The sequence below is a fragment of the Citrus sinensis genome, chromosome 3, assembly GCF_022201045.2.
Source record: "Citrus sinensis cultivar Valencia sweet orange chromosome 3, DVS_A1.0, whole genome shotgun sequence".
NCBI lineage: Eukaryota > Viridiplantae > Streptophyta > Magnoliopsida > Sapindales > Rutaceae > Citrus > Citrus sinensis.
In genome coordinates, this window is record NC_068558.1 from 25,030,565 (window position 1) to 25,057,343 (window position 26,779).

General features: G+C 32.7%; 2 protein-coding genes across 16 annotated transcripts; one reads left to right on the forward strand and one right to left on the reverse strand.

The window, feature by feature from the left end:
* The first annotated feature begins 3,315 nt into the window (after positions 1-3,315).
* On the forward strand, positions 3,316-9,759 carry LOC102628138 (peptidyl-prolyl cis-trans isomerase FKBP43). 15 transcript variants are annotated; one of them, XM_052437686.1, is made up of 17 exons: positions 3,316-3,481; positions 3,584-3,657; positions 4,467-4,702; positions 5,089-5,228; positions 5,888-5,986; positions 6,118-6,216; positions 6,348-6,446; positions 6,578-6,676; positions 6,808-7,141; positions 7,427-7,627; positions 7,979-8,179; positions 8,379-8,652; positions 8,900-8,987; positions 9,097-9,138; positions 9,273-9,321; positions 9,401-9,423; positions 9,538-9,759. In XM_052437686.1, exons 1-17 carry the CDS (start codon positions 3,469-3,471, stop codon positions 9,594-9,596), a joined length of 2,130 nt encoding a protein of 709 aa, XP_052293646.1. In that variant the 5' UTR covers positions 3,316-3,468; the 3' UTR covers positions 9,597-9,759. The 15 variants fall into 15 exon arrangements, with proteins under 15 accessions (XP_052293646.1, XP_052293650.1, XP_052293649.1 ...); XM_052437685.1 differs by having other exon boundaries at positions 3,317-3,481; positions 9,401-9,759; XM_052437690.1 differs by lacking the exon at positions 6,578-6,676 and having other exon boundaries at positions 9,401-9,759.
* A 704-nt stretch (positions 9,760-10,463) lies between these two features.
* Positions 10,464-12,772, reverse strand: LOC102610236 (sm-like protein LSM8). The gene is made up of 6 exons (XM_006491504.4): positions 12,607-12,772; positions 11,971-12,069; positions 11,267-11,307; positions 11,078-11,152; positions 10,876-10,928; positions 10,464-10,765 (listed from the first exon to the last, which is right to left on the reverse strand). The coding sequence occupies exons 2-6, from the start codon at positions 12,005-12,007 to the stop codon at positions 10,675-10,677; spliced, it is 297 nt and encodes a 98-aa protein (XP_006491567.2). The 5' UTR covers positions 12,008-12,069; positions 12,607-12,772; the 3' UTR covers positions 10,464-10,674.
* Between the last annotated feature and the right edge of the window lie 14,007 nt (positions 12,773-26,779).

The window sequence follows — 26,779 nt, forward strand, 5'->3', positions numbered from 1 at the left end:
ATCTTTAGTTAAGGGCATAAATGGACCATCACATACAACTTCCCAAATTTCATAATCTAGTGCTTGTAGATAAATTCTCATCCTAGTTTTCTAATATGGGTAATCATTTCCGTCGAAGAACGATGATCTAGTTGTGGACTGTCCTTCTCTAAATGTGGAGTCATTTTGGGTTGCCATAAATCTTTTACTCTAGATGGTTAAGTCCTAACAAGAGAACCAAGCACTGATACCAAATGAAATACAAGTGTGCAACCCAAGAAGGGGGGTGAATTGGGATTCTAAAAATTATTTAATTCTAAAACAAATTATCATGCAAATCTAAAGAGAGTTTAGAGCAATAACAATTAAATCAATTAAAATTAAATTAATTACAATATAAAAAGATAAGGGAATAGAGATTCAAACACGAAGATTTTTACGTGGCTCGGCCAACCTCGCTTACGTCCACGCCTCCAAACTTTCCGGGCTTGAGGATTTCACTAAGCAAGCCTCCAAGGCTTCAAATGCTTACACTTGACTTCTAAGGTGTTAATGGACCTTTACAACAAGAGATTATTCATAATCTCTTAACCCAAGTGTATCCCAACACTTACAATCACTCAAAATAAAATATTATAAATTAATGCCCAATGTGTGAATAAATGAAGCAAAAATGTGTTTAAAGCTCTATGAAGATTGTATTTTTGAATATAAGCTCAATAGTCGTGGTTTGATCAACCTTATTTGAATTTGAATGAGCTTATTTATAGTTAGAGCTGAAAAACTAGCCATTACAAACTGTCTGTCCGAAAACGGTTCACTGTTGACCATTATCGGTTAACCATTTAAACTAGTCAAAGTTACCATTGGGCCAAATTTCAAATAAACGGTTTGCCGTTTAGGCTTACCCTTTCACCGTTAAATTCCAGAGACCTTTAAGATAAACTTCAATTATCTATTTACATTAAACGGTTAAAAATTTGCACGAAATAACCTTTCTGGAATTTATCAGTTAGCCGTTTGTAATTAACGGTTCGCCGTTTTTTTCCAGTAATAAGATAAGTACAATCTTCCATTCTGGATTTTATCGGTTAACCGTTTCAATAAACGGTTCACAGTTTAATTCCAGTAGCCTTCCCAGCATTTTGTGTTTTCCGTTTTTCTTAACCAGTTAGAGCTTAAGCAATTGGTTACTCTCTGGATTTACTCAGTTAACCGTTTAAAGGAAAATGATTCATCGTTTATTTCCAGAATCACAGTTTTAGCCAGATATTGGAGAGAATCATTTTCCAATTTCAAGTTTAACAGTTATCCAACTTTTATGAATATAATTGGAATGATTATAAGACTTTCGTTTATTAATGAATAGCTCCAATATTTTAATGAAAAACATTTAAAGTTTGTTATCATCAAAATCAATATTATTAACATATACATGTTAACATCTTAGTCCAATTAGCAACTTGTAGAATAGATCACTTGTCACAAAACCCTCTTTATCTTGTTTAATTACTCAACATATGTTTTGGCTATTGTTTGATAACAAAGATTTCTTAAAGTGTACAGGATATCACATAAAAATATATGGAAAAAATGGATAATAGGTGAGCAAAGTCGTCATTGATTTATGACAAAAAGGTGGATTGCATAAATTAAAAGAGCTCCAACTAAAAGGAAGATAATTGTCCAAGTGAAGTTTGAGTAACAAAACATTAATTTTGATAGAAAATAGGGAGACTTCAATTTCAATCGATCCACAAAACACTTAAAACTAGAAAAATATCTCTCACAAATATTATTAACAAAGTAGGAATAACATTAACTTAAAAAAGAGATATGAGTCCCACAGAAATTAATAAAGTATAGATAAAATTATATTCTCATAAAATAAAATAAAAAAGATAAAATTTCACATTAAGGGCCTGTTTTGGTTAGCTCTTGCTTTTACTTCTACTTAAAAGTAAAAGATAAGTAAAAGCTCTAACTTATTTTTATTGTTTGGATGACTATAGTAAAAAAATCTTTTTTTTTTAATGAGAATCTCTTTTAAAAGTGTTTGGATGACCATATAAAAAATACATTTTAATCATTATAAAGTCATTAATATCCTTAAATATTTGAGTCTAACAATACTTATCAAATTTAAAAATTAATGACAAACAAAATAATTATTTAATCAATCTAGTTAAACTTTTACAAATTAAAGTACCGTTTTTCTTTATAAAAAAAGAAAAAAAAATAACTAGATTAAATTTATCTAAGTATAAGTTCCCGAGCAATATTTTCACGAACCACTCTCATTTCACTTACTTCATTTTCATCAACATTGATGTTAGTTGATGATTCTTCATCATCTGAAAAAATTAAAAATAAGATGCAAATCAAAACATGAGATTACAAAAAAATTCTTACTTGAAAGAAGATTGGTGTGGTGATTGTGCTCCTTCTGTTGTTTTTTTTTGGTGGAACAATGAAGAGACAAAACAAGAAAATATACGTAAGAAATAGGATTTAAGAGTTTAAATATGAATGTAATTTTTTTTGTTCCTTTGTAAATTTAAGGTTCGTTTATGAATTATAAAAAATATAATAAATGACAAAATAGCTTTTCAAAAGGTCTTTTGGAAAAAATCAGAAATCATGCCTTTTTCTAAAAGACTTTTTGGATTAAAAAATAATTTTTGGTTTGACATCCAAACAATTCCAAAAGATTTTTTTTAATTTTAAAAATTTAAAAAGAGCTTAATTAAGCTAATTCAAAGAGGCACTAAAGAGATCTAGACAAGACACCTATTTGTCGTTTTATTATTAGTATGAAAATAGAATTGATGGTTTTTTTTTTTCCTGCAAAATAAAGAGAGGGAGAAAAAGGTTTTGACGGCTTAGATTTTATTTGAGATTTAAAAATACTTTTATTGAACTACAAAACTTTTAGGATGATTGATGGGACTAAAATTTTTCCCGACATGATAATAACAACAACAAGGTTCTTGATTTTCAAAAAAATGTAAATGAGAGTATGATCATTTTATTAGAAAGGCGTTATTTGGCCCGAAAGATGACAAATTGCCTCCGGGAAAAAAAAAAAAAAAGAAACAGATAAAGCATTTTATCACCCTTATGTCACACTATTCGGGCCAAATACCCAGACAAATTTACCTTTTTTTTCATTTAAGCACTTATCCAGCGATGCCCTCTACCAAATAATAAATGGACCTAAATGATACAATTTAGATAAATATATCATTATTTGAAAAACTATAACAATGTAGGAATTCAAATGTTATTAACTTATAAATAGGTTTTTCTTATTTATTTATTTTGAAATGTAAATAGGGCTCATTTATCAAAAGAAACCCGCGTTCTGGAATTATATAAAATCACGCAAAATAAGAGAGAGAGAGAGGGCTATATAAGAAAGTATTTCAATTTCATTGATTAGGGTTTAAGAAAAACAGGCAGAGAAAGAAATTCTCTTGTTCCACTTCAATGGCTTTCTGGGGTGACCGTTTCTTTTTTTTTTTTTTCGAATATATAATTTTATAATGTTATTTGTTTCAAGTTTTTATTTATCGGTCTGGGAATCTTCTAAATTTTCTTGCAGGAGTTGAAGTGAAACCCGGAAAACCTTTCACTCATACTGCTGATGATGCAAGAGGAAGGCTTCACATTTCACAGGTAACCAATTTCCAATTAACTCTTTTTTTTCCCTTAAAATAAATATTATTTTCATTTCCAGGGCTAATGCTTCTTTGTGCTGATTCCTGTCTCTGTTAATTTGTTGAGTATATATGATTTTTATAAGTTTTCTTTAATGGGTTTCGATAGAACTATTGTTTAAATAACATTTTTTAAATGAAATTCTTTTTTTTTGGGGGGGGTTTCTATTTATTGTATTTTGACTCCAATCAAGATTGAATCTTGATCGAACAAGTTGCTGATGATAGGAAAAAACGAAGAAGTAGAAATCACTAAAACAATCCTAACCGAAGTGAAGAACATAGTTTATACAAAGAGAGAAGACACTTGGATTTACAAGGTTCGGTTCACAGAGTACCTACATCCATGGCTGAAAACAGCTTTTAGCTTGACCTTTAATTATTGGTGATTAATACAGAATGAATTAACATGTTCCAGTGAACAAAGCATTCCTACACAAGTTTCCTTAATAATGACCAGATTTACAAGAAAATCCACACATAAGATACACTGGTGACCAGCTTAAAATTGTAACTAACTTTAACAGCTCTGGTGGCCCCCTTCATTTGCTTAATCACCAAATGCCACATAGGCTTAAATAACCATCAATAACAGAATTTTAAGCCAAACTTGATCTTCGCACTCCTTTACCAAGTGGATTCACCATCTTCGTTTGTGTTTTGGTTCTTTTTTCTTATAGGTGTTCTGGAGTTAAATGGCTGAGTTTTTAGTTCTGAGAAATGGTTTGTGGTAAAATGGCTAATAATTTTGCTTTATGTTTAACTCAGGCAACACTTGGGATCGGTACTGCCCCCAAGAAAAGTGTGGTTCAGTGTAATGTTGGGGACAAGAGTCCTGTTTTTCTGTGCTCTTTGTTTCCTGAGAAGGCTGAGTCATGCCAACTGAATTTAGAATTTGAGGAGGCTGATGAAGTTGTGTTCTCGGTTATTGGTCCACAAAGTGTTCACCTCACTGGTTACTTTTTGGGTGCTAGTGGTCAGCGCTATAATCTTAATGATGAATTGTATCCTTTAATGGGTTCAGGAAAAATAGTGTTTCCATATGGTGCTTTTGGCCTTAGGCATGCTTGATACATGTTTGCTTTTTTGTGCTAGAAATATATAGAAAAAGAGAAAAAACGAGTGAACAGTTTGGGTACTGTGGGTGGTCCATATAAAATTGTATTACTCTAACCAATTGAGCCTGTATATCTCTTTCTAATCTGTTATGGTAACTTGTCAATAACAGAAACCAAACCAACAGAAAATTTTATATTGCATTTTTGTTCGTCTCCATTGTAACACTAAACAGTCAGTTGAAGGTTATTTCAATTAAAGGGGAAAAAGTAAGTGTTGTTGGTATTTTTTATATGATTTCCTCCATTTGTTTTTCCTTTACTATAGCTGAAAGAGAATCCTATGGAGAAGATATTGCGGATACAGAGACAGAAAGATCCACTGGCCATAGTGATGAAGATAAATATGACGATAGTTTCATCAATGATGCTGATCTGGACATCATACCACCCTCCCCTGTTTCTGGTGGTGGAGGTATATTATGTTATTTTTCTTTGTTTTCAGTGAACATACATGAACTTGATATCAAAGTTAAATTTTGGGATATTAGCACCAAAGTCAAATATCTGATCAAGTAAAATGTTAAGTTCCTAATTCAACTAAAAAATTTGGCCCCGTCAAATATTTGCATACTTTTGTACATTTTCTGAGAGTACCAAGAGTCCAAGTACAGCCGTTATACTGCTCAGTCATTTGAAAAAGCAATTTCTGACCGCGTTTCAAGCAAACTTTGACTATTAATTCAATTAGAATTATTTGATATGGTAACAAGTGAATGTGTATTAGAGTTAGATGTTGTGAGAAGTTGAATATTATTATTTAAAATGTACTGTTTTCTGGATATATTCAGAAATACCTCAATTTGGCACATCGACATTGTCAGCTATTTTGGATGAATGTGCTCCATATGCTTCCACTGAGATTTACCAGAATTGGCCATTGAGTTTTATTAATTGCATTATGTGGTTTGAATGCATTCCATTTTCTGGTTAGACTGTTATTTTTTTAAAATTATTTTGCCAATAAAGAATTTTCATTTATCGGTTTAAACGATACTTGTTTGGAGGTGTTTCTTTGTAAGAAATCAATATTTGAAGGTTTTTTTACATTTTCTTTTTTGGTTTTAATTCCAGAAATTGAGGAGATACCAGACAGGCAAAAAGGAAGCCGTAGACGGCTTAGGAAGAAGAACCAATTGAGCGGATCTGACGATGATGCTAGTGCTCAAAAAGGTTGAGTTTTTTTTTCCCCATTAATTCATTTTCATTTATCAGTTTAAAGGGTACTTGTTTGGAGGTGTTGCTTTTGTAAGCAATAAATATTTGAAGGTGTTTGATATTTACTTTTTGGTCTTTAATTCCAGAAATTGAGGAGATACCAGACAGGCAAAAAGGAAGCCGTAGACGGCTTAGGAAGAAGAACCAATTGAGCGGATCTGACGATGATGCTAGTGCTCAAAAAGGTTGAGTTTTTTTTTCCCCATTAATTCATTTTCATTTATCAGTTTAAAGGGTACTTGTTTGGAGGTGTTGCTTTTGTAAGCAATAAATATTTGAAGGTGTTTGATATTTACTTTTTGGTCTTTAATTCCAGAAATTGAGGAGATACCAGACAGGCAAAAAGGAAGCCGTAGACGGCTTAGGAAGAAGAACCAATTGAGCGGATCTGACGATGATGCTAGTGCTCAAAAAGGTTGAGTTTTTTTTTCCCCATTAATTCATTTTCATTTATCAGTTTAAAGGGTACTTGTTTGGAGGTGTTGCTTTTGTAAGCAATAAATATTTGAAGGTGTTTGATATTTACTTTTTGGTCTTTAATTCCAGAAATTGAGGAGATACCAGACAGGCAAAAAGGAAGCCGTAGACGGCTTAGGAAGAAGAACCAATTGAGCGGATCTGACGATGATGCTAGTGCTCAAAAAGGTTGAGTTTTTTTTTCCCCATTAATTCATTTTCATTTATCAGTTTAAAGGGTACTTGTTTGGAGGTGTTGCTTTTGTAAGCAATAAATATTTGAAGGTGTTTGATATTTACTTTTTGGTCTTTAATTCCAGAAATTGAGGAGATACCAGACATGCAAAAAGGAAGCCACAGGCGGCTTAGGAAGAATTACCAATTGATTGATTCTGATGATGATGTGAGTGCTCAAAAACAAATGTTAGCCGATGGTAGTACTGCTGCAGCAGCATCAGATGGTGAAAGTGAAGATATGCAGCCAATTTCCTCTCTTTGTAAGGTTAGTTCAGATGAACAAGAAAACATTGAAACAAGAGAAAAAAATGTCAGGAAATCTGGTGGGACCAGCACTTATGAGGCGAAAGATGAAGGAAATTGCTTTATCCTGTCAGAAGAAAGAAGTGATGATGATGTTAATGGTGAGCCCAAAAGGTGAGAGTGTGTATAACTGTTGAAGATATAATTGTTTTAGCTGGTTCCCAGTGCAGGCCATGCCTTGTCATTCTACAGAAAACCATGTTGGCATAGAGTTTTCTCTTTTCTTTTCTTTTCTTTTTTTTTGGATATTCAAAAGTTTTGAAATGAGTCATTCTCCATCTTATTGTGTTTTAGTTCAATAGCAATATAACATTAGTTATAGATTAATGAATAATGGCAATGGATTTTGGATCTTATTAATCAATCTGTGTGTCCAACTTATTTGGTGTACACAAGCAGGTCTGACATGTGTGATTCTGTGCTGCCTTCTGCGGAAGTGGGCCTGGAGAATGGTGTAAAGCCTAAGAAGAAAAAGAAAGTGCAGTCCCAGGAGGGCACACAAGTGGAGGAAAAAGGCCTCCAAAATGATACAGAGACTGACAAAATCATACAAAATTTGCCTGTTCCAAATAAAGAAAATCAGAAGACATTTAATCATGTGTAAGTATTCTTCTTGTCATTTCATTCTTGCATTACGGAATATTAGAAATCATATAGGTCAGTTATAAATCGGCTAGTTAAAAATCCTCTCTCTGTCTTTGCAAGAGAAAAGAAATAAACTATTCCTCTAAATTGATACTAAAGCCAAACACAAACTCATTTGCTACATAGTTTTGACTGAATGAAAGAAAAATGCATCTAAGTATAATTAATAATGCTAAACAGCAAATAAGTTACTCTCTCTCATGATCTATATTGTCGTGTTTGCAAATATTTTTAATCAGGGAGTCTAATCTATTTGTTTCTTCTTGTCATCTAACTTATCTCTATTGTTCTGATAAAATCTGGCAGCGAGAATGTGGGTTCTGTAAATAATGCCAAGCCAAAGAAGAGGAAAAGAAAAGAGCAACAGAAAAGTCTAGAAGCTGACAGTGTTGACTGTACCAATGTTATAAAAGGGGATAAAGCCCTTCATGATGAGGTGAAGCATGACAGGATGGGCCAGGATACTCCTGGAAGAGTTGAGCAAAATGAGCAGCAAGTTACTGATGTGTGAGTATTATGGTTTTTTTTTTTTATGTTTTATATTATAGTTTTTACTTGTGCAGTTGCATCTCACACACAAATTCAAAGAGGTAGTCTCATAAATGGTGTTTATTAAATTGCAACGGATGTGCTTGCTACCTTTAATGCAAAGGGCATATATTCTGGCTAGTTTAGTATTTTAATTTTCTCTATACACTAAATGCAGGATTCCTGGGAATGATGTTGATCAATCTGTTGCTGAACTTCAACCTGAGAAGAAGAAAAAGAAGAAGAAGAGAAGAACTGAAGAGGATGGGAAGGATTCGAACATGGAAACACATCCATTATCAATGGATGCAATGAGCGGATCTGTTATGGTCACTGAGAACAGCAGTGCTGAAGGCAAGTTATCTCTGCTCAGGACCTTGCCTAATGGATTAGTCATTCAGAAGCTAGGAACAGGGAAACCAGATGGCAAGGTAGCTGCACCCGGGAAAAAGGCAAGTTCTCTTGAATCTGTGTCCAGCTAAGGGGGTGGGCAAAATGTTTTGATCTTTCATCCGATCTCATCTTACCAGATGACATGATGGAAGAGTTATGAGTTTTGTATTGTTTTTTTATTCATTGTCATCTAGAGTTCCATCTTATCTGTCGATTCATTCCCTTTTCTTGAACATTCTGCTATAGCACACTGTAGACGATGTTAAAGAATTTTTGTTGATTGAAAGGTCTTCTCTTTGATTGCAGATCAGTGTCCTTTATACTGGAAAGTTAAAGGAAAATGGACAAGTATTTGACTCAAATCTTGGGAGCACCCCCTTAAAGTTCCACTTAGGTGATATCTTGTTAAAATGAAATGTTGGATTGCAATGATATGGTGTATTAATTTTTTTTGTTTCTTCTAATCTTATGTCTTATCCATTTGATCATGTTGGTAATAACAGGTGGAAAAGAAGTTATAGAGGGCTTGAATGTCGGACTTGAAGGTATAATCATTTAGACTCATTTTTTTGTTTCTCCTTTAACATGATTGAAGGCAGCTATTCTTAGTTATTTACTAGTTACCTTCTCCATTGTAACTCTTTGTTGCGCTTTTTTATGCATGTATTGGTATTATCAGGTATGCATGTTGGTGAAAAGAGAAGGCTACTCATCCCTCCCTCTCTAGGGTATGTGATTGAATCTCTTTTCCTTATTGATTTTCTTTGAAAGCCAATTCCTTTCTTGACATGTTTATTTCTAATGTAGTTACGGAAGTGGAGGAGATGATAGTAAGAATATTCCACCTTACTCATGGCTGGAATTTGATGTCGACTTGGTCAAAGTCCATCGATAGTTTTGCTCCACTGCTTGTTTCCCATGTCAACATACTGTTTTGCATGCAGATTTTGGTTTGAAGAGCAGGCTCACGGCGTTCAAAATCTTGAGAATTTTTGTGACGTAAATTTTGCCTCAAGAAAACCGGGAATCTGTTTCTTCTACATCAACTAAACCTTGAGAATTTCATTTATTGAATTTTTTTGCCGCGGAAAGCTGGGGTTCTGTTTTCTTGTCAACAAATGCTTGCTGTAGCTACTGATTTGACTTCAGAAGACTTCTGTGTTTCATTTTCAACACCAAAACTAGGGGTGGGCATTTTACCCGACCCGACCCGACCCGATAAATTTCGGGTTCGGGTCGGATCGGGTCGGGATCAAAACCCGATCGGTTTGAAATTTACAAACCCGATCGGGTTGTGATCGGTTCGGGTCAAACCCGACCCGATCCGAATACCCGATCGGGTTCTTAAAAAAAAAAAAAAACGTACTGACCCGAATTGACCTGATTTCAATCGACCCGAACTGACCTGAACTGACCCGAATTGACCCGAACTGACCCGAACTAACCCAAATTGACCCGAACTCAATTCTACCCATTTTAAATCCAACCCAACCCGATCCAACCCGAACATAACCCGAATTAATGACCCGACCCGAACCGACCCGAATATAGTTCGGGTCGGTTCGGGTCGGGTCATTAATTCGGGTTATGTTCGGATTGTTCCTTGTCTAACCCGAACAACCCGAAACCCGATCGGGTTGACCCGAACCCGATTTTGCCCACCCCTAACCAAAACATTACGTGCAGATTGCCTTTTTGTACATTTAAGTACATATATGAAATAGAATCACTGTTTATGATTTCCTCCTTTTTTTTTTCCCTGGTTCGGTTTTGCAATCCTTTTAGGAATGATCTTAACTGTTGCTGTTAACAAATATTCACATATAATGTGGTTTACCTTATACTTCATGCAATCTGCATTGCTTAAAAATATGAATAAGCGCAGACGACTATGATTTAGCTGATATCAATCTTGCCCCAACGTTCGGTAACTGGTCCTTTAACATCAATAATATACAAATTTCAGTAACATCAAAACGAAGACTTCAGAAGTAATAAATACATCTAATGCATAAAATTTATCAGTTTTTGTTCTAATCCTTCATTGAGTCCACAACAGCTCTACATCTTTTAACAGTCCATTAATGGATCACTGGTTTGAGGGGATGAGCTCTCAAATTGGACAAGTCAAGATGAGAATCCAGCTCTTCATCAACTTCCCCAACGATGCTTCTGCAATAATCAAAAGAATCAATTCGTCATTCTTTTATTAACATAATGACAGATTAGGTAACAAGTATAAGTGCTATAATAAAGTAATGACAATAAGAAAATTGCATTACATGTTGTCACCCCTTATTATGTACAATCCCAACACAAGTTGCTGAACACCTTCCTGCAATAACAAAATCAGCCAGATTCAACACAAGTAATGCTTCATTTGGTTTTCCCAAGGAAACCGACTGAACTTTAAACCCATTTTACCTCCAATTACTAAGGCAGCAAGCGGATTACAAAGTAGCTCATTGAGATGAGGATAAATACCTTAGTCGAGTAAACACGCTCATGAGATTCATCAAGGATTATATTTGTAGCCTGGTCAAATCCTTTCAAGACTCCCTACATTTATTATAGAAAATGCACCTTAGGAATTATATGATAAAGACAATGTAGATCACTGAACTAATATTCTAAAAGATCATGTAGATTTACGGGGCTAGTGTTGTAACATACCACTATGTTACGTCCATCATTTGTGATAACTGATATTTGCTCTGCAGAAAAAGGAAAACAATCAAGAATTACAGATAAGAAGAAAATTATGCCCCAACAGAGTGCTGAAAAGTGCAGGACAAAGCGTCAACAACTACATGTACAGTTCCAACTGCTTCCCCCAACAAAAGTTAAAGTTGGGAAAAAAAATGAAAAAGGAGATTTTAAAATATTTTGAGAGCCTCACAACCAACTCCAGGAAACTAATTTTTAAGACTTATTAAAGTCTAGTCAGCCTTACTGCTTACAAGCAAAGCAAACAAACTCCTGCTTTATGAGCCTAGACTCATGAGCAAATGTCTTCATTAACACCTTTTTATCATGTCTCTTTCTATTCTATTAAAGGAAATTAATGTTCCCTCAAGTATGTTAACCATACCTTAGGTATTATTTTACACTTCACCTCAAATCCAGACAGTGATTTAGGTCTATAATATACTTTCAACGAAGATAAACAGAATAAAGGAGTGTTACAATTGAGAAATCCCCCCCCCCCCCCCCCCCCCCCACCAAAAAAATAAAAAAAGAGTTGCTTTTAAGCTGTAAAAGAAAAATCAGATCAGCAAAATTCCAAAAGCTTGACTCTTAGACACCTTGTTCTATTGCATACAAAAATGACACATGAAAGACATCAGTGATAAAATGGGAAAATAATGAGCACATACGATCTACAAGAGACTCAAGCCCAGGGCCGCCTGACATTTTGCAACTTAAGAAACCCTTAATTGAAAAATCCTTCACGAGACTGGTAGCAAACAAAAATTCTGCAAAGCAAGTTTGATTTCATGAGAGAGCAAAAACACAAATTAGATATATGATATTGACAACAGTATAGATAATAAATACTCAACGTATAGCATCTTTAGCGGCTATGCAAGATAGAATGGAATAGAAATATGGTCAATTTAACAAAGTTATCTGGCATCCTTAACAAAAAGAAAATGACCCACCATGACTATTTGGTCAAAGCAAGCACCAATCACGTTACAGAGAGGCCAAAAAGAGAAGAATATTAATCATAACTCAATAACATTGTTATTTAGATTTTAAAAAATTAAATAAAATAAGACCAAGAAAACCAACAACATAAAACCCTAGAAGCGTAAATCTCGAAAGATTAATAGAATAGAACAAAGCCTAAAAACCCATTTACCACCAGCAATCAGAATGCAAAATAACTAAATTTGTACATAATAATGTCGTGAAATTACTGATGAAAATCAAGTATAAGCTGAATAAAATTAAAACCCTAAAATGCAAATAGAAAATATGCAAAGAACAAACAGAAGAAGAAAGCTTACAGTAAGAGAGACAGAGAGCTCGTATGCGCAGAGCTTCAGCCACTGTAGTAGAACGATTGAAAGTTAAAACCCTTTCTTCCTTTTCACTCCCGTCATGCTTTTTTTTTTTTAAGGGTTTTATATAGCTAAATACTTTTTCATAAAAAGGAATGAAAAAAAAAAAAATTTTAAATGTGAAATGCTCCTCTACTCGTGCGGTGCACGTGTTCGTCATGTAGAAATAATCAAATGAGGATAGAAATTGCAAAGATGTTTATTTTTCAATCGGCTTATGTATGATTCCTTAAAATTCAAAATTGGATTCTTGTTTTTAATATTACATGACAGCGATATTTCCAATAAAAAAAAAAAATCTAAGATAACCCCCTTAAATAAACTGAGACATCTAGTCAGAATATTTAAACTCAAAATAGCGTTAATTTATTCTTTAATACATAAAAATAAATCAACTAATATAAACATGCGTTTTTTTATAATTTAAACAAGTGGTTACCAAGCAATTTTTCTTTTTAATATTATAAAATTAATGCTGACATGAAACTTCCAACTTATATCCATACGAGAAGGGAAAAGATTTACCATTGACCAAGTGAAAAATTGTAAAAAAAAAAAAAAAAACCTTTTTGAAAAACATAAAGATTTTAATTGAAACTCGGGATTAGCTTCAAATTTATAGTTTGAAAATGTTATGATCTCTTTAAATTTTTTGTTACTCAATTAAGGGCTAATTTAGATTGCAGTAGTTAATGAAATAATCTGCTTTTACTGTGCAAATGAAATAAACTACTGGTTAAAAAAGTAACTCAGTGCTTGGTAAATTGTGTTGTTGTAGTTGTTGTGAATTTGAAAAGTAAAGTACATGCATTTAAAATATTTTATAACAAAAATATTTTTAGTTTATAATGATAAAATTAAAATAGATATAAATTTAAATTAACTTTTGGGTGGTGCTATACGTACTCTAAAAATTACTCTGAACACTCATATTTTTATAAATATTTTTATTACAAAAATGTTCATGATGTAAATTACTATTAATGACACTTTATTATGAGCATATATAATATTATTACTTTGGACACTCATTTAGGGCACTGCAATTAATGTTTAATTTTTTTATTATTTTAAATCTTAGATTTTTTCTTCCAAATATCTTAAATAAATATTTACAAAAGAAACTCAATATGTGAAGATTTTAACTTTAATGAGGTATGTGTGATCTTTTTAATTTTCTAGTTTATAGCCCAAATAATCTTTCATTGTTCTTCCTCAATGGTTAGGTAAGTGACAATATTAGAATAACATTGAATTTTTTTTGTTTTGTTTTTTGATTTTTTGTCTCCAAAAGATGTGTGTCATTCCACAATATTAGAATAACTTAACAATTATTCATATCCTTATAAGCTAGCCTGCAACACTAAGGTATTACAAACCCGCAGACATGTTTGCGGGTTACCAAACAAAATAGTCCAGAGGAAAAAAATAATAATAATCCAGAAATAAGTTACCAATTGCATGTCCCTTACGTCCAAATCCAACAATCAACACCTCATCATTTTCTTCAAATGGCTTCTTTCCATGGGAACAAAAGTGCTAATCTTCTTTCCATGGGAAGAACTAGCAAATTTCTTCTTCCACTCATTGCCGAGGTGACACCTTTTGTATGACTTATCAGCCCACCTTTGAGTCCTATGGTGAGACTTCAGCTTGTGACCAGCTCCCATACCACGTGTCTTGCCCGTGATTGCTGAGTGTAGTTAATCAACTACTACGACTAAGAATTTCATCTTCACTTCTCTTCCGATTATAAACTCCGAATTTGCAAAGTAGAGCAAATAGTGTCCTTGATTTGGCCAAAGGATATATTGTTTAATTGATTTATTTGTTTGAGTGTATATGGTATTTTCATGAGTGTGTAGAGTAACTAAGATGATTAATTTAAAGAGGATTAAGTGAGGACTTTTTTGGCATTTTAAAGAGTGTACAAAGTATAATTTATTTTTTTAAAATTAATGGATGAGTGTACATAGTAATAGAGTGTTCAGAGAAATTTTTAGAGTGCATATGACCTTACCCTTGACTTTTATTTATATATTAGGGTCAATGAGGAAAAAAAGATATAATTTTAGGGATGGCAAAAATCCCCACGGGGACGGGTACCCTCGGGGATTTTCCCCATTCGGGGAGGGTACGGGGATAATTTTATACCCAATTTTTTATTCGGGGAGGGGACGGGGAAAATTTTTTACCCAATTTTTTATTCGGGGAGGGGACGGGGATGAGGTGGAATCCCCATCCCCTACCCATTTCCCCATTTTAATTTTTAATTTTATTTTTATTTTTAAAATTACTAATAAATAAATAACAAAATTATAAATATTGTTAAAAATAATAAATATTAAAATAGTTATATTATTAAACTTTTAAACTTAATTAACTAATTAAAGTCTTAAATTTTTAATCCAAACCACAATGATACAGGAGAGAGCTGCCTAATTATAATTTACAACAGTTCTAATCCTAATTCGTATCCTACATTAGCTCGAATTGCTAGAGATATTTTGGCAATTCCAATTACAACAGTTGCTTCTGAATCAGCTTTTAGCACCGGTGGTAGAGTTGTGAGCTCACACCGTAACAAACTTCATCCAAGCACATTGGAGGCCTTAATATGCTGTCAAAGTTGGTTACGAGCTTACAATAGCAGTATGAGTTTATTTTACATTGTAATTATATTATACAGTTATTAATATTTGCGCTTATAAGTTACGTTACTTATATCATTTTCATTGTTTTAGGTTTGAAATCTGAGGTTAGCTCTCAATTTGCCACATTTCTCGAGGAAGAACTGGAGGAGCAGGAGGTAAATAGTTTTATTAAAAATATTAATTAAGTATCTACATTTATTTTATTGTCGATATAAAAATAATTTTTTTTCTTTTTATTGTAGGATTATGAAGATTGAGTCATTGACAAAGATAATTATTTTAATAATTTATATTTTTGAATGTGACTTTGAAATGGATCAATATTAATGCAAGATATATTTTGAACTTTATTTTTATCTGAATTTTTTATTTTAATATGATTAATTTAAAATCGAAAAAAAAAATGTATTAGACTATTAATTATTCGGGGACCGGGGACCCTCGGGGATCCCCTGTTAGTATTCGGGGAGGGGATGGGGATTCACTTAAGTAATTCTGACGGGGACGGGGAGGGGACGGGGACATAACAAAATATCGGGGATGGGTATGGGGAGATTGGTCCCCTCCCCTCCCCTCCCCATTGCCATCCCTATATAATTTGTCTTTTTATTAAAATATTAAGTATATAATATGAGTTTTTAAAAAGTGTGATGGTCTATTTAATATGTGGCTAATAAAGAGAAACTCCTACTTATTCTTAAAAACTAGTATCAAAATAGAAAATTTTATTTTTAGAAATTTACCAAATACCTTTTCCGTCTAAATTTATTAAATAAGCGGCTTATATTGTTTCAACTTCAACCGCAAACAATGTCTAAGACTTTAGTCAAAACCAAATTTATTGGATGCGATCCAATCAAATTAGATTTTTTAATAGGAAAAAAAAATACTAAGTTAATCTTGAATTAAATATAAAAACTAATTTCATTTTTAACGTTAAATATACCTAACTAATGTAATAAAATTATTGTTACGTACAGTGTTTTAGCAAATTCAGCGGGTGAGTGTATTCGGCTTAGTACGTGGGCGGTGTCATTCCAAACCCAGCCCAATTGAGCCCAAACCATTTGCTACATTTAATTTTTCTCTCTCATTTGGTTTAGCTAACAAATTTAATAGAAACTACTAATTATCAAAAAATTTAAAAAAAATTCCACACGATTTTTGTTTTTTAACTTTATTAAAAATTTATTTATAGATTATGGATTAATAAATGACATAAAAAATCTGAATTAAAATAGTTAATAGATTAACTTTACATGTAGTTAGAACATGGTTTAGCTTTCATTTTCAAATGATGACTAAAATTTTCAAAGGAATAATTATTGGAAACCAATTTTTTTTTTCAAAGTCTTTGGGTAAATAATATTTTAAAACGTGAGAGAAACCTCATTTGAAAACTTTCTAGAAGGCAAGTACTCAATTGTATGATTTGTGGTGTTTTATTATTTATTTTTAAGATGGAAAGATAATATCAGAATATGGGGTCCAGCTATCTTGCTACTATGATGTGGGATCCTAACATTCTAACAGCTTGTAAGAGAAGAGTGCTTTGGGATTAATAAACGACCAACTAGTCTCATATAGCGGTGGCTAATGGGCCGGACAGCACGAGACAAGGCACGAGGATGGCACGTGTCCGTACAGTATGGTACTGCAAGAGCACGGTTTCGATAGAGTATGCGGCACGACACGTCATGCACGTGGGCTGAGCTGAACTTAGAATTTTAGGTACGTGGGCCTTAAAAGTACAGTACGATTAGAGATGTGATAAAGCACGGCACGCGAAAAAGCACGCAATAATCACATTTTATTTTTTAATGAAAGTAAATTTAAAATTTTATGATTTTATTAATAACTTGAAATTGAATCTTTTAATATATTTTATTAGCTCAAGTTTTTTAAATTTATTTAATTTTGAGTTTAAAAAAAATAATTGATTTATGTTTATAATTTATTAAATAAATAATTGATATCATGATTTTAATAAATAAAATTATAAATATCATGAATTTATAAATATGTATTAATATTATTATAAACTATGACATATGACTCTACGTAATTCCAAGTTAACAATTAAGTTAACCCTTAAAAAAATTATTATTATTGTTGTTGTTAAGTACTAAAAAAGAATTCTAACACCAAATAGTCAAACTTAGTAACTAATATTACATTCTCTTATTATTATTGAATATGGACTTGAGTTTTGAATTTTTGATTCCATTAAATTTGAATAAAGGCACATGGATCCAAAAAAGTACATATGCTTGAAAAAAAATAAGATAACAACTTAGCATGCGCTTTAAAAAAATAAAGAAGGAGAAAAATTTAGTGGGCTTTTTTCCTTAGGCACGGCATGGCACGACACGTAGGGGTGGCAAAAAAGCCCGGGCCGGCCCAAGCCCAGCCCGGGTCCGCGGGCTTAGACCTGGCCCACTACTTTTTTTAAAAAAAATGATTTTATAAATTAGAATAATATAATTAAAATTGAAAAGTAATTTAAAAATAAAAAAGAAAACTTAAATTCTTAACTTATAAATCAATTATGATTCAAAAAAGCTAAAATTATGGTACCAAATTCTCTTTTTTGTGTCAATTAATTAAGAGAGCGTTTGAATTAAAAAATCCAGTATTAAAGAAAATTAAAGTTATGAGCTTTTATTTGCTTTATTTATTATTTTAATTTAAAATATTCATTTTCTTTAATTTATCTATGATTGTAATAACTTATTGATTATTAATTTATTTTAAATTTACAATAATTTAAAAAATTTAAAATAAATAAATAAAACCCAAGTCCCAGCCCAGGCCTGCACACTTAACTAACAGTGGGCCTAGACATGGGCTTGAAAAAGCCCGGCCCATGCCCGCTGTTTGTCATCCCTAACGACACGACGCATAGCACAGCAAGTGTGGGCACGACACGAGTGCGCACAACACGTGTGCTGGGCTAGGCCTAAGCAAAAAAAAATTAGACACGGCATGACATGAAACACATAGTGGGCACGACATGACACGAGCATAAGCACGCGTGGGCTTCCTTTGATGGGCCTGAGCTGTCACGGCACGACCTGTTGGTCATCTATAGTTTCATAACTAGTTGATGTGGGATTCTAACATTCTACTTTTCTTCAAAACTGACGTCAATGGCAGTTCACACATCGGGTTAATAAACTATCAACTAGTCTCATACTTAGTTGATGTTGGATCCTAGCATTCCACCCTTCTTCAGAACTAACAACGGTTCACACATTCTGACTAGGCGACACCCCAAGGTCATGAAGGCAGGACTGTTGTGGTAAGGGTCACCTTTAAAGGACCGGACTGCCATCTAGGGATGGCAAAAATCCTCACTGGGACGGGTACCCTCGGGGATTTTCCCCATTTGGGGAGGGTATGAGGATAATCTCATACTCAATTTCTTATTCGGGGAAAGGACGATGAAATTTTTTTTACCCAATTTCTTATTCAAGGAATGGACGGGGATGAGGTGGAATCCCCATCCCCTTGTTAGCTTATATGACTATAGATATTGATTTTGATGATAACAAACCACATGTATTGATTAAACAAAGATTTATGAATTGTGCTTTTTAAGAAAATAATGTTATGGAATTAAAGTGTTTTGGACTAAAATGAAAGTATTTTAAAACCTTTGATATTGTTTTAAAATTTCATATTTGGACCTATTTGAAACTATTTAAATATTTTGGGTCATTCTATAATTTCACCTAGTTTGGGTGAAATCATAATTTCAGAAAGTTTTGGGATTGACAAAGTATTATTTAGAAATTCTGAAATTGGACATATTTTAAAGCTTTCATAACGTTTTGGGTCATAATATAATTTTATAAAGTTTTGGAGTCAAACTATAAATTTGAAAAATATTTTACTGTAGCAGTTACTGTTGCAAGCGGCTAACTGGATATGGTAAACGGCAATCCGGATTTTGGGCAGTAAGCTTTTGGAGCATAAACGGCTATCTGATTTCGCAAGCGGCTAACCGGGTATGAAAAGCGGCATGCCAGATATTATGAAATTTAAATTTTTACCTTAACAGTAACATACAAGCGGCTAACCGAATTTCATAAACAGTAAGTCAGTTATGACCAAAAAGTGCATAACGGCTAGTTTTTTAGCTCAAACTATATAAACTCAAAACCAATTCATTTTTGGTAATCTTGGCAAGTAAAAACAAGTGCACACAACATATATTGAGCTTCAATTTCGTAAATCATCATTTATTAAATCATCTTTGTTCTTCAAATTGTACATCCACTCTTAAAGAGAGTTTCATTGTTGTAGTTTTCATTTCTCATCAAATTGTGAGTGTACAAGTGTGAGAAACACTTGGGATGAAGAGATTAGAGAGACAATCTCTTGTTGTAAAGGTTCATTGACACCTTGAAGTCAATTGTAAACGTTTGAAGCCTTGGAAAGGCTCGGATAGTGAAATCCTCAAGCCCGGTGTGCTTGGAGGCGTGGACGTAGGCGGGGATTGCCGAACCACGTAAAAATTCTTGAGTTTGCTTTCTCTTCCCTTGCTCATTTATTATTGTGCTTTCATTGAATTTATTGTTTTCGAATTTATGAAGGCATTACATTGGATTGTTGTGTGGTTTGCTTAGTTTAATTTTTAAAATCCCAATTCACCCCCCTCTTGGGTTGCCTAGTTAGTATTTCATTTGGTATCAGAGCGAGGTGCTCTTGTGTAGACTTAACCATCTAGAGTTAAAGATCAATGGCAACCCAATATGACTCAATATTTAGAGAAGGACAGTCCATAATTAAACCACCGTTCTTTGACGAAAATGACTACCCGTATTGAAAAACTAGGATGAGAATTTATTTACAAGCACTAGATTATGAAATTTGAGAAGTTGTTTGTGATGGTCCTTTCATGTCTTTGATTAAAAATGAAGTTGGGGAAGATATTCCAAAACCTTCACGGGAATGGAATGAATTGGAAAAGAGAAAAGGTACTTTAAATTCCAAAGTTATGAATGCCTTGTTTTGTGCACTAGATAAAAAAGAATTTCATAGAGTATCTAGTTGAGAGAGTGCTAATGAAATTTGGCAGAAACTTGAAGTTGTTTATAAAGGCACGAATCAAGTGAAAGAGTCTAAAATTAGTAGGTACACTCGGCAATATGAATTGTTCCAAATGGAACAAAATGAGAGTGTGTATTCTATGTATACTAGATTTACGGACATAGTGAACACTCTAGGAGCCCTAGGAAAGACTTTTTCAAATAGCGAGAAAGTTAAGAAAATTATTAGGTCGCTTCCTAAGGAATGTAGACAAAAAAGGACTGCTATTAAGGAAGCCAAAGATTTAAATATCTTACCTATTGATGATTTAGTTGGTTATCTTATTTCTTATGAGGAAGACTTGGCAGTCGAAAAAAGTAATGAGGAGAAGAAGAAAAGCATTACTCTCAAAGCCTCAAAATATGAGAGTGATGAGGAAAGCGAGCTAGATGAGGAGGAGATAGATATGCTGGCTAGGAAGTTCAGAAAATTTTTTAAGAAATCCAGTGAGCGAAGAAAATTTAGAGACCTCAAGAACCGAAAAGAGAAGAAGGAACTAATCAAATGTTATGAGTGCAAGAAACTTGGCCATAAGATCAGAATGCCCTCTTCTCAACAAGCTCAAGAAGAAAGCAATGGTAGCCACATGGGATGATAGCGAGGAGGAAACAAGTGATGATGAAGAGCATAAAGAAATGACAAATCTAGCTCTTATGACAATTGGAGATGAATCGGATGATGAACTTGATGAGGTAAATGATCTTCCTACTTATGATGAATTACATGATGCTTTTAAAGAATTGCATGATGAATGGATGAAAATTGGTAAAAAGAATGCATGTCTTAAAAAGAAAATGGTAGAGCTAAAAAATGAAAATGAATCTCTATGTGCAAAGATTACATGCCTAGAATTAGAGAATAAAACATTGCATGATAGAGTTGCATTATCAAATGAGAAACCTAGCACTTCACATGAGCATCTAGAATATCATATAGATGACTTGAAAAAGGAAAATGAAATGCTTAAGAAGAAGAACAATGAGTTAAATGAGATTGTTTTAAAATTTACAAATGGACAAAAGATGTTGGATAACTTGATTAATTCACAAAAATGTGTGTTTGATAAAGGAGGACTTGGTTATAAGCCAAATGTGAAACAAAAGTATTATAAGAATTATTTTGTGAAAAGTACATCTATTAACAATCAAGTTGTATGTCATTATTGTAATCAAAACGGTCACATAAAGCTTGGTTGTCCTATTAAAAGAAAAGTATATTATGGAGTAAAATGTGTTTGGGTTCCAACAGAAACCATTACTAACACTCAAGGACCCAAGAGTATTTGGGTACCAAAGGGCACAACGTGAATGTTTTCTTTGTAGGTACCACAATCAAGGAATGATGGAGAGTTCCTTGATGAAAGCTTGTGAGGATAATCACTTGAGTATGATCTAGGAGAAAAAGATGAGGCAAGATGATTTAATTGTTTTGGTAACAATTCTTGCCATATTAATTTTGTTGAATGAATCATGATAAATGAATTTACGAAAGTATGCTTGTATGTTTACATGATAGAATTATCATTGTGTATAACATTGAGTGATTTATCATAATGCCTTTGTTTGATTTTGATGATTGTATGGTCTTTGATTTCATCTTCTTAATTATCTATCATCATTGTCCATCTCTTATATATGTGTGAATTCATATGCCATTAATTATGTTATATCATCATTCATTTATAAAATTGACATCATTGTTTGATACGATTTCATATGTTTGGTCTTGTATGCATTTATGTCTCATGTATTAATTGGCTTATTGAAAAGTTTTGAATCACAAAATGTTTTTAAATTGATCAAGTTTTAAAATAAATTGGTGTGTACAATACAAGTTTTTGGGTCAACCAAAATTCAATAAGAGGCAAAATGATCTCTAAGGCACAACCGGCATACCACATGTAACCACCCGGCAAGCCATTTGCTTATGGTTGCTCTCGGGTCGACTTTCGAATAACTGGATTGGAAAACCGGTAAGCCGTTTGAGAAAATTTTATTTCTGGGCAAAAACCGGTCAATCGGTTATGAAATCCGGAAAGCCGGATTTGCAAAGTTCTTTTTCTGCCTCAAAATCGAAAAGCCGATTCTTTTATCCGGTAAACCGAATTCGTTTCTCTCCTCACTGGACACTAACCAGCTAGTGAAATCCGGCAAGCCGGATTCGGGCATTCATCATTCGTCAACCGGTTTTCTCTCTCTCTTTAAAATCCACCATTTCTTTTTAATCAACATCATACATCGCATCTCTAAAATCATTTTAATTGATTCAAACTTACCCATTTTACTCAATATCTTGAAAATCCGAATTTGTGCATTTTGATTATTTCAAATTACTACTTCCATAGTGTGCTCTCCTTATGGTTTTTACCATAGTTCTCTATTTATATTATACACCTATATTTTCATATGCATTGTTGCTTTCATTGTGGATTGAAGATGATTATTGTTTGATATTTAGATGTTTTATATTCGGATAATGTGGCACTAATGTGCTCATATTGAGTTTTTGATGATTGATAGGGGGAGCTTTTTACTATATCTGATGATGAAGAGGGAAATATGATATGTAAGGGAGAAATACATATACTTTAAAATTCTTAAGCATATGAATTTTTTTAAAGTTTTATTAAAATGTCACATTAGATCTTTGTTCAGTTTAGTTGTCTTAATTTCTAAAATGTGATTAGTAATTATAGGGCTTGGATTGTTGACATTATGCTCTTATGACTTTTGCCTTCCCTTGCTTAGCTTATTACTTGTTCTATTTTGGATAATATGTATTTTTAACTTTTTTATTGTCCAAAGGGGGAGACAAAGTAATAAATCATTTTGATGATGTCAAAAGGGGGATAATAACATGCACTTTGAATTTTTTTTTTATGATTAATATGTGCTTATGGTGATGATTTTGAGTATGATGGTGATTTAATTACATGATTTTTTATATGATGATTTTATGTTTTGAGTTGTTGATTTGATAATTAATGGAATAATAGTTCATGATCATTTTATGGTTGATGGATTATATGATGATGATAATTTGGGAGTAATATTACTAAACCTGTATTTGAGGTTATGCTTGTTGTTAGGGGGAGATTCCATCGTAATTTCTACTCGGACAACATAGGTAACAAATTTGCTACTCTTATTCTTTTCCTTTAAGTTTTCTTTTTGATGATGAAGGGGAGCAGAATACATGTTTTAAATTTATAAAAATTTGCTACTCTTTTTCTTTACCAATTAAGTTTTCTTTTTGATGATGAAGGGGGAAAATAATTTAATATGTGTTATAAAAAGTGTTATAAAAATATGCATGTATGCAGGGGGAGTCTTTTTAATAACTTGCATTGATTAAGGGGGAGCTTTTAATAACTATATTAAATTTTTATAATGTGTTTTGTCATCATAAAAAAATGGAAGATTGTTAGCCTATATGACTATAGATATTGATTTTGATGATAACAAACCACATGTATTGATTAAACAAAGATTTATAAATTGTGCTTTTTAAAAAAATGATGTTATGGAATTAAAGTATTTTGGACTAAAATGAAAGTATTTAAAAACCTTTGATATTGTTTCAAAATTTCAGATTTGGACATATTTGAAACTATTTAAATATTTTGGGTCATTCTATAATTTCACATAGTTTGGGTGAAATCATAACTTCAGAAAATTTTGGGATTGACAAAGTATTATTTAGAAATTCTGAAATTGGACCTATTTGAAAACTTTCATAACATTTTAGGTTATATTATAATTTTATAAAGTTTTGGGGTCTAACTATAAATTTGAAAAATATTTTACTGTAGCAAGCAACTAACTGGATATGGTAAACGGCAATCCGGATTTTAGGCAGTAAGCTTCTGGAGCATAAACAGCTATCCGGATTTCGCAAGCGACAATCCAGATTTCAAAAGCGGGTAACCGGATATGAAAAGTGTTATGCCAGATATTCTCAAATTCAAATTTTTGCCTTAACGGTAACATACAAGCGGCTAACCGGATTTCATAAACGGTAAGCCGGTTATGACCAAAAAGTGCATAACGGCTAATTTTTTAGCTCAAACTATATAAACTCAAAACCAATTCATTTTTGATAATCTTGGCAAGCAAAAACAAGTGCACACAACATATATTGAGCTTCAATTTCCTAAATCATCATTTATTAAATCATCTTTGTTCTTCAATTTGTATATCCATTCTTAAAGAGAGTTTCATTGTTGTAGTTTTCATTTCTCATCAAATTGTGAGTGTACAAGTGTGAGAAATACTTAGGGTGAAGAGATTGGAGAGATAATCTCTTATTGTAAAGGTTTATTGACACATTGAAGTCAATTGTAAACGTTTGAAGCCTTGGAAAGGTTCGGATACTGAAATCCTCAAGTCCGGTGTGCTTGAAGGCGGGATTGCCGAGCCACGTAAAAATCCTTGAGTTTGCTTTCTCTTCCCTTGCTCATTTATTATTGTGCTTTCATTGAATTTATTATTTTCGAATTTATTAAAGCATTAGATTGGATTGTTGTGTGGTTTGCTTAGCTTAATTTTTAAAATCTCAATTTATCCCCCTCTTGGGTTGCCTAATTAGTATTTCACCCCTCCCCATTTCCCCATTTCCCTATTTTAATTTTTAATTTTATTTTTTAAAATTACTAGTAAATAAATAATAAATTTTGAATTATAAAATTATAAATGTTGGTAAAAATAAAAAATATCAAAATATTTATTATTAAACTTTTAGGCTTAATTAACTAATTAAAGTCCTAAATTTTTATTTAGGACATTAAAAAGACCGGGTATATTCTATTAGCCCAAAAATTTGTTTTAATTTTAATATTCATTAAATATTTTAAACTTAAATTTATTTTTTATTTATTTTTAGATGTTATAATTGCTCACAACGAATCACAATTTTAATATTTAATCTAATCTAATATAATATTTGCTCTTGATTTGCTTCGATTTAACTATTATGCTGTAAAGGGAATAATCCACATTTATAAAGTGCCCACCATTGAAAAAGTTAATTTTAAATCTAAATTCGATTTTATTTGTAACAATTTTGTATTAGACTATTAATTTGCTCATAATAGTTTGTAAAAGAAGTTTGTATCCTTTGCATGTTGCGTTACTTACTAATTTAATGTATGTGACTTTTGTAATGGATATTAATGTAAAATATATTTTGAACTTTACTTTTTTTTGAGTTTTTTATTTTAATATGATTAACTTAAAATCGAAAACAAAAAAATGTATTAGTTATTCGGGGATCGGGGACTCTCGGAGATCCCCTGTTATTATTCGGGGAGGGGATAAAAATTCTCTCAAGTAATTCTAACGGAGACGGGAACATACGCAAAATATTAAGAACGGATATGGGGAGATTGGTCCCCTCCCCTTCCCTTGCCATTCCTACTGCCATCGTTTCACACACTTCGATTGGGTGTAACTAGTTGATGTGGAATTCTAACATTATACTTTTCTTCAAAACTGACGTCCACAGCGGTTCACACATCGGTTTAATAAACTACTAACTAGTCTCATACATAGTCGATGTTGGATCTTAGCATTACACCCTTCGTCAAAATTAACATCCACGACAGTTCACACATTCTGACTAAGTGACATCCCCAGGTCACAAAGGCAGGATCACTGTGGCAAGAGCCAACTTTAGAGGACTGAACTGCCATTATTTCACTTACTTTGAATAGGTGACACCCACAAGGTCACGAAGACAACACCGCTACGGCAAGGGATCTCACACCCTGACTATGTGACACCCCAAGGTTGTGAAGGTAGAACTGTTGTGGCAAGGGCTAACTTCTTTAGAAAATTGAACTGCTCTAATACTAATTATTACGAATCCACAAGTTACAACTCACTCTTAAATGGGTTGTAAGAGGAGGATGCCTTAGAGTTAATAAATGACAAATTAATCCCGTATCTAGTGGATATGGGATCTAACATTCTTTAATTGTTATTAGTTGTAGAATTTTGTGTACATTTTGTTAAGTCAAAACAGTTGAATTTTGTGGATTGCAGGCAGTACTGTATGAGTTTTGTATTATTGTTGGAATCAATTTCTCATGAATTCTTAAATTTTTCCATCTGATTATTTTTAATTTGAGGAGTGATTTTGGTTTTTGTTACATGCACTAACAAAACTTCAAATCTGAAAATGAAAATAAAATTAAATATTAAGTCAAAGTAAGTGGCACTTGCCTGATGCATCAATGAGTTATAGACATCTTCTTGGTTCTTAAATTAAGTAGTGACTGAAAGCTGCATATTTTGGATTGATTAAGATGAGAAGAAGTCATCATAGCTTCTCAAGATGTTGATTTTATAAAGCTTCTCAGTTCTCAGTTGCCC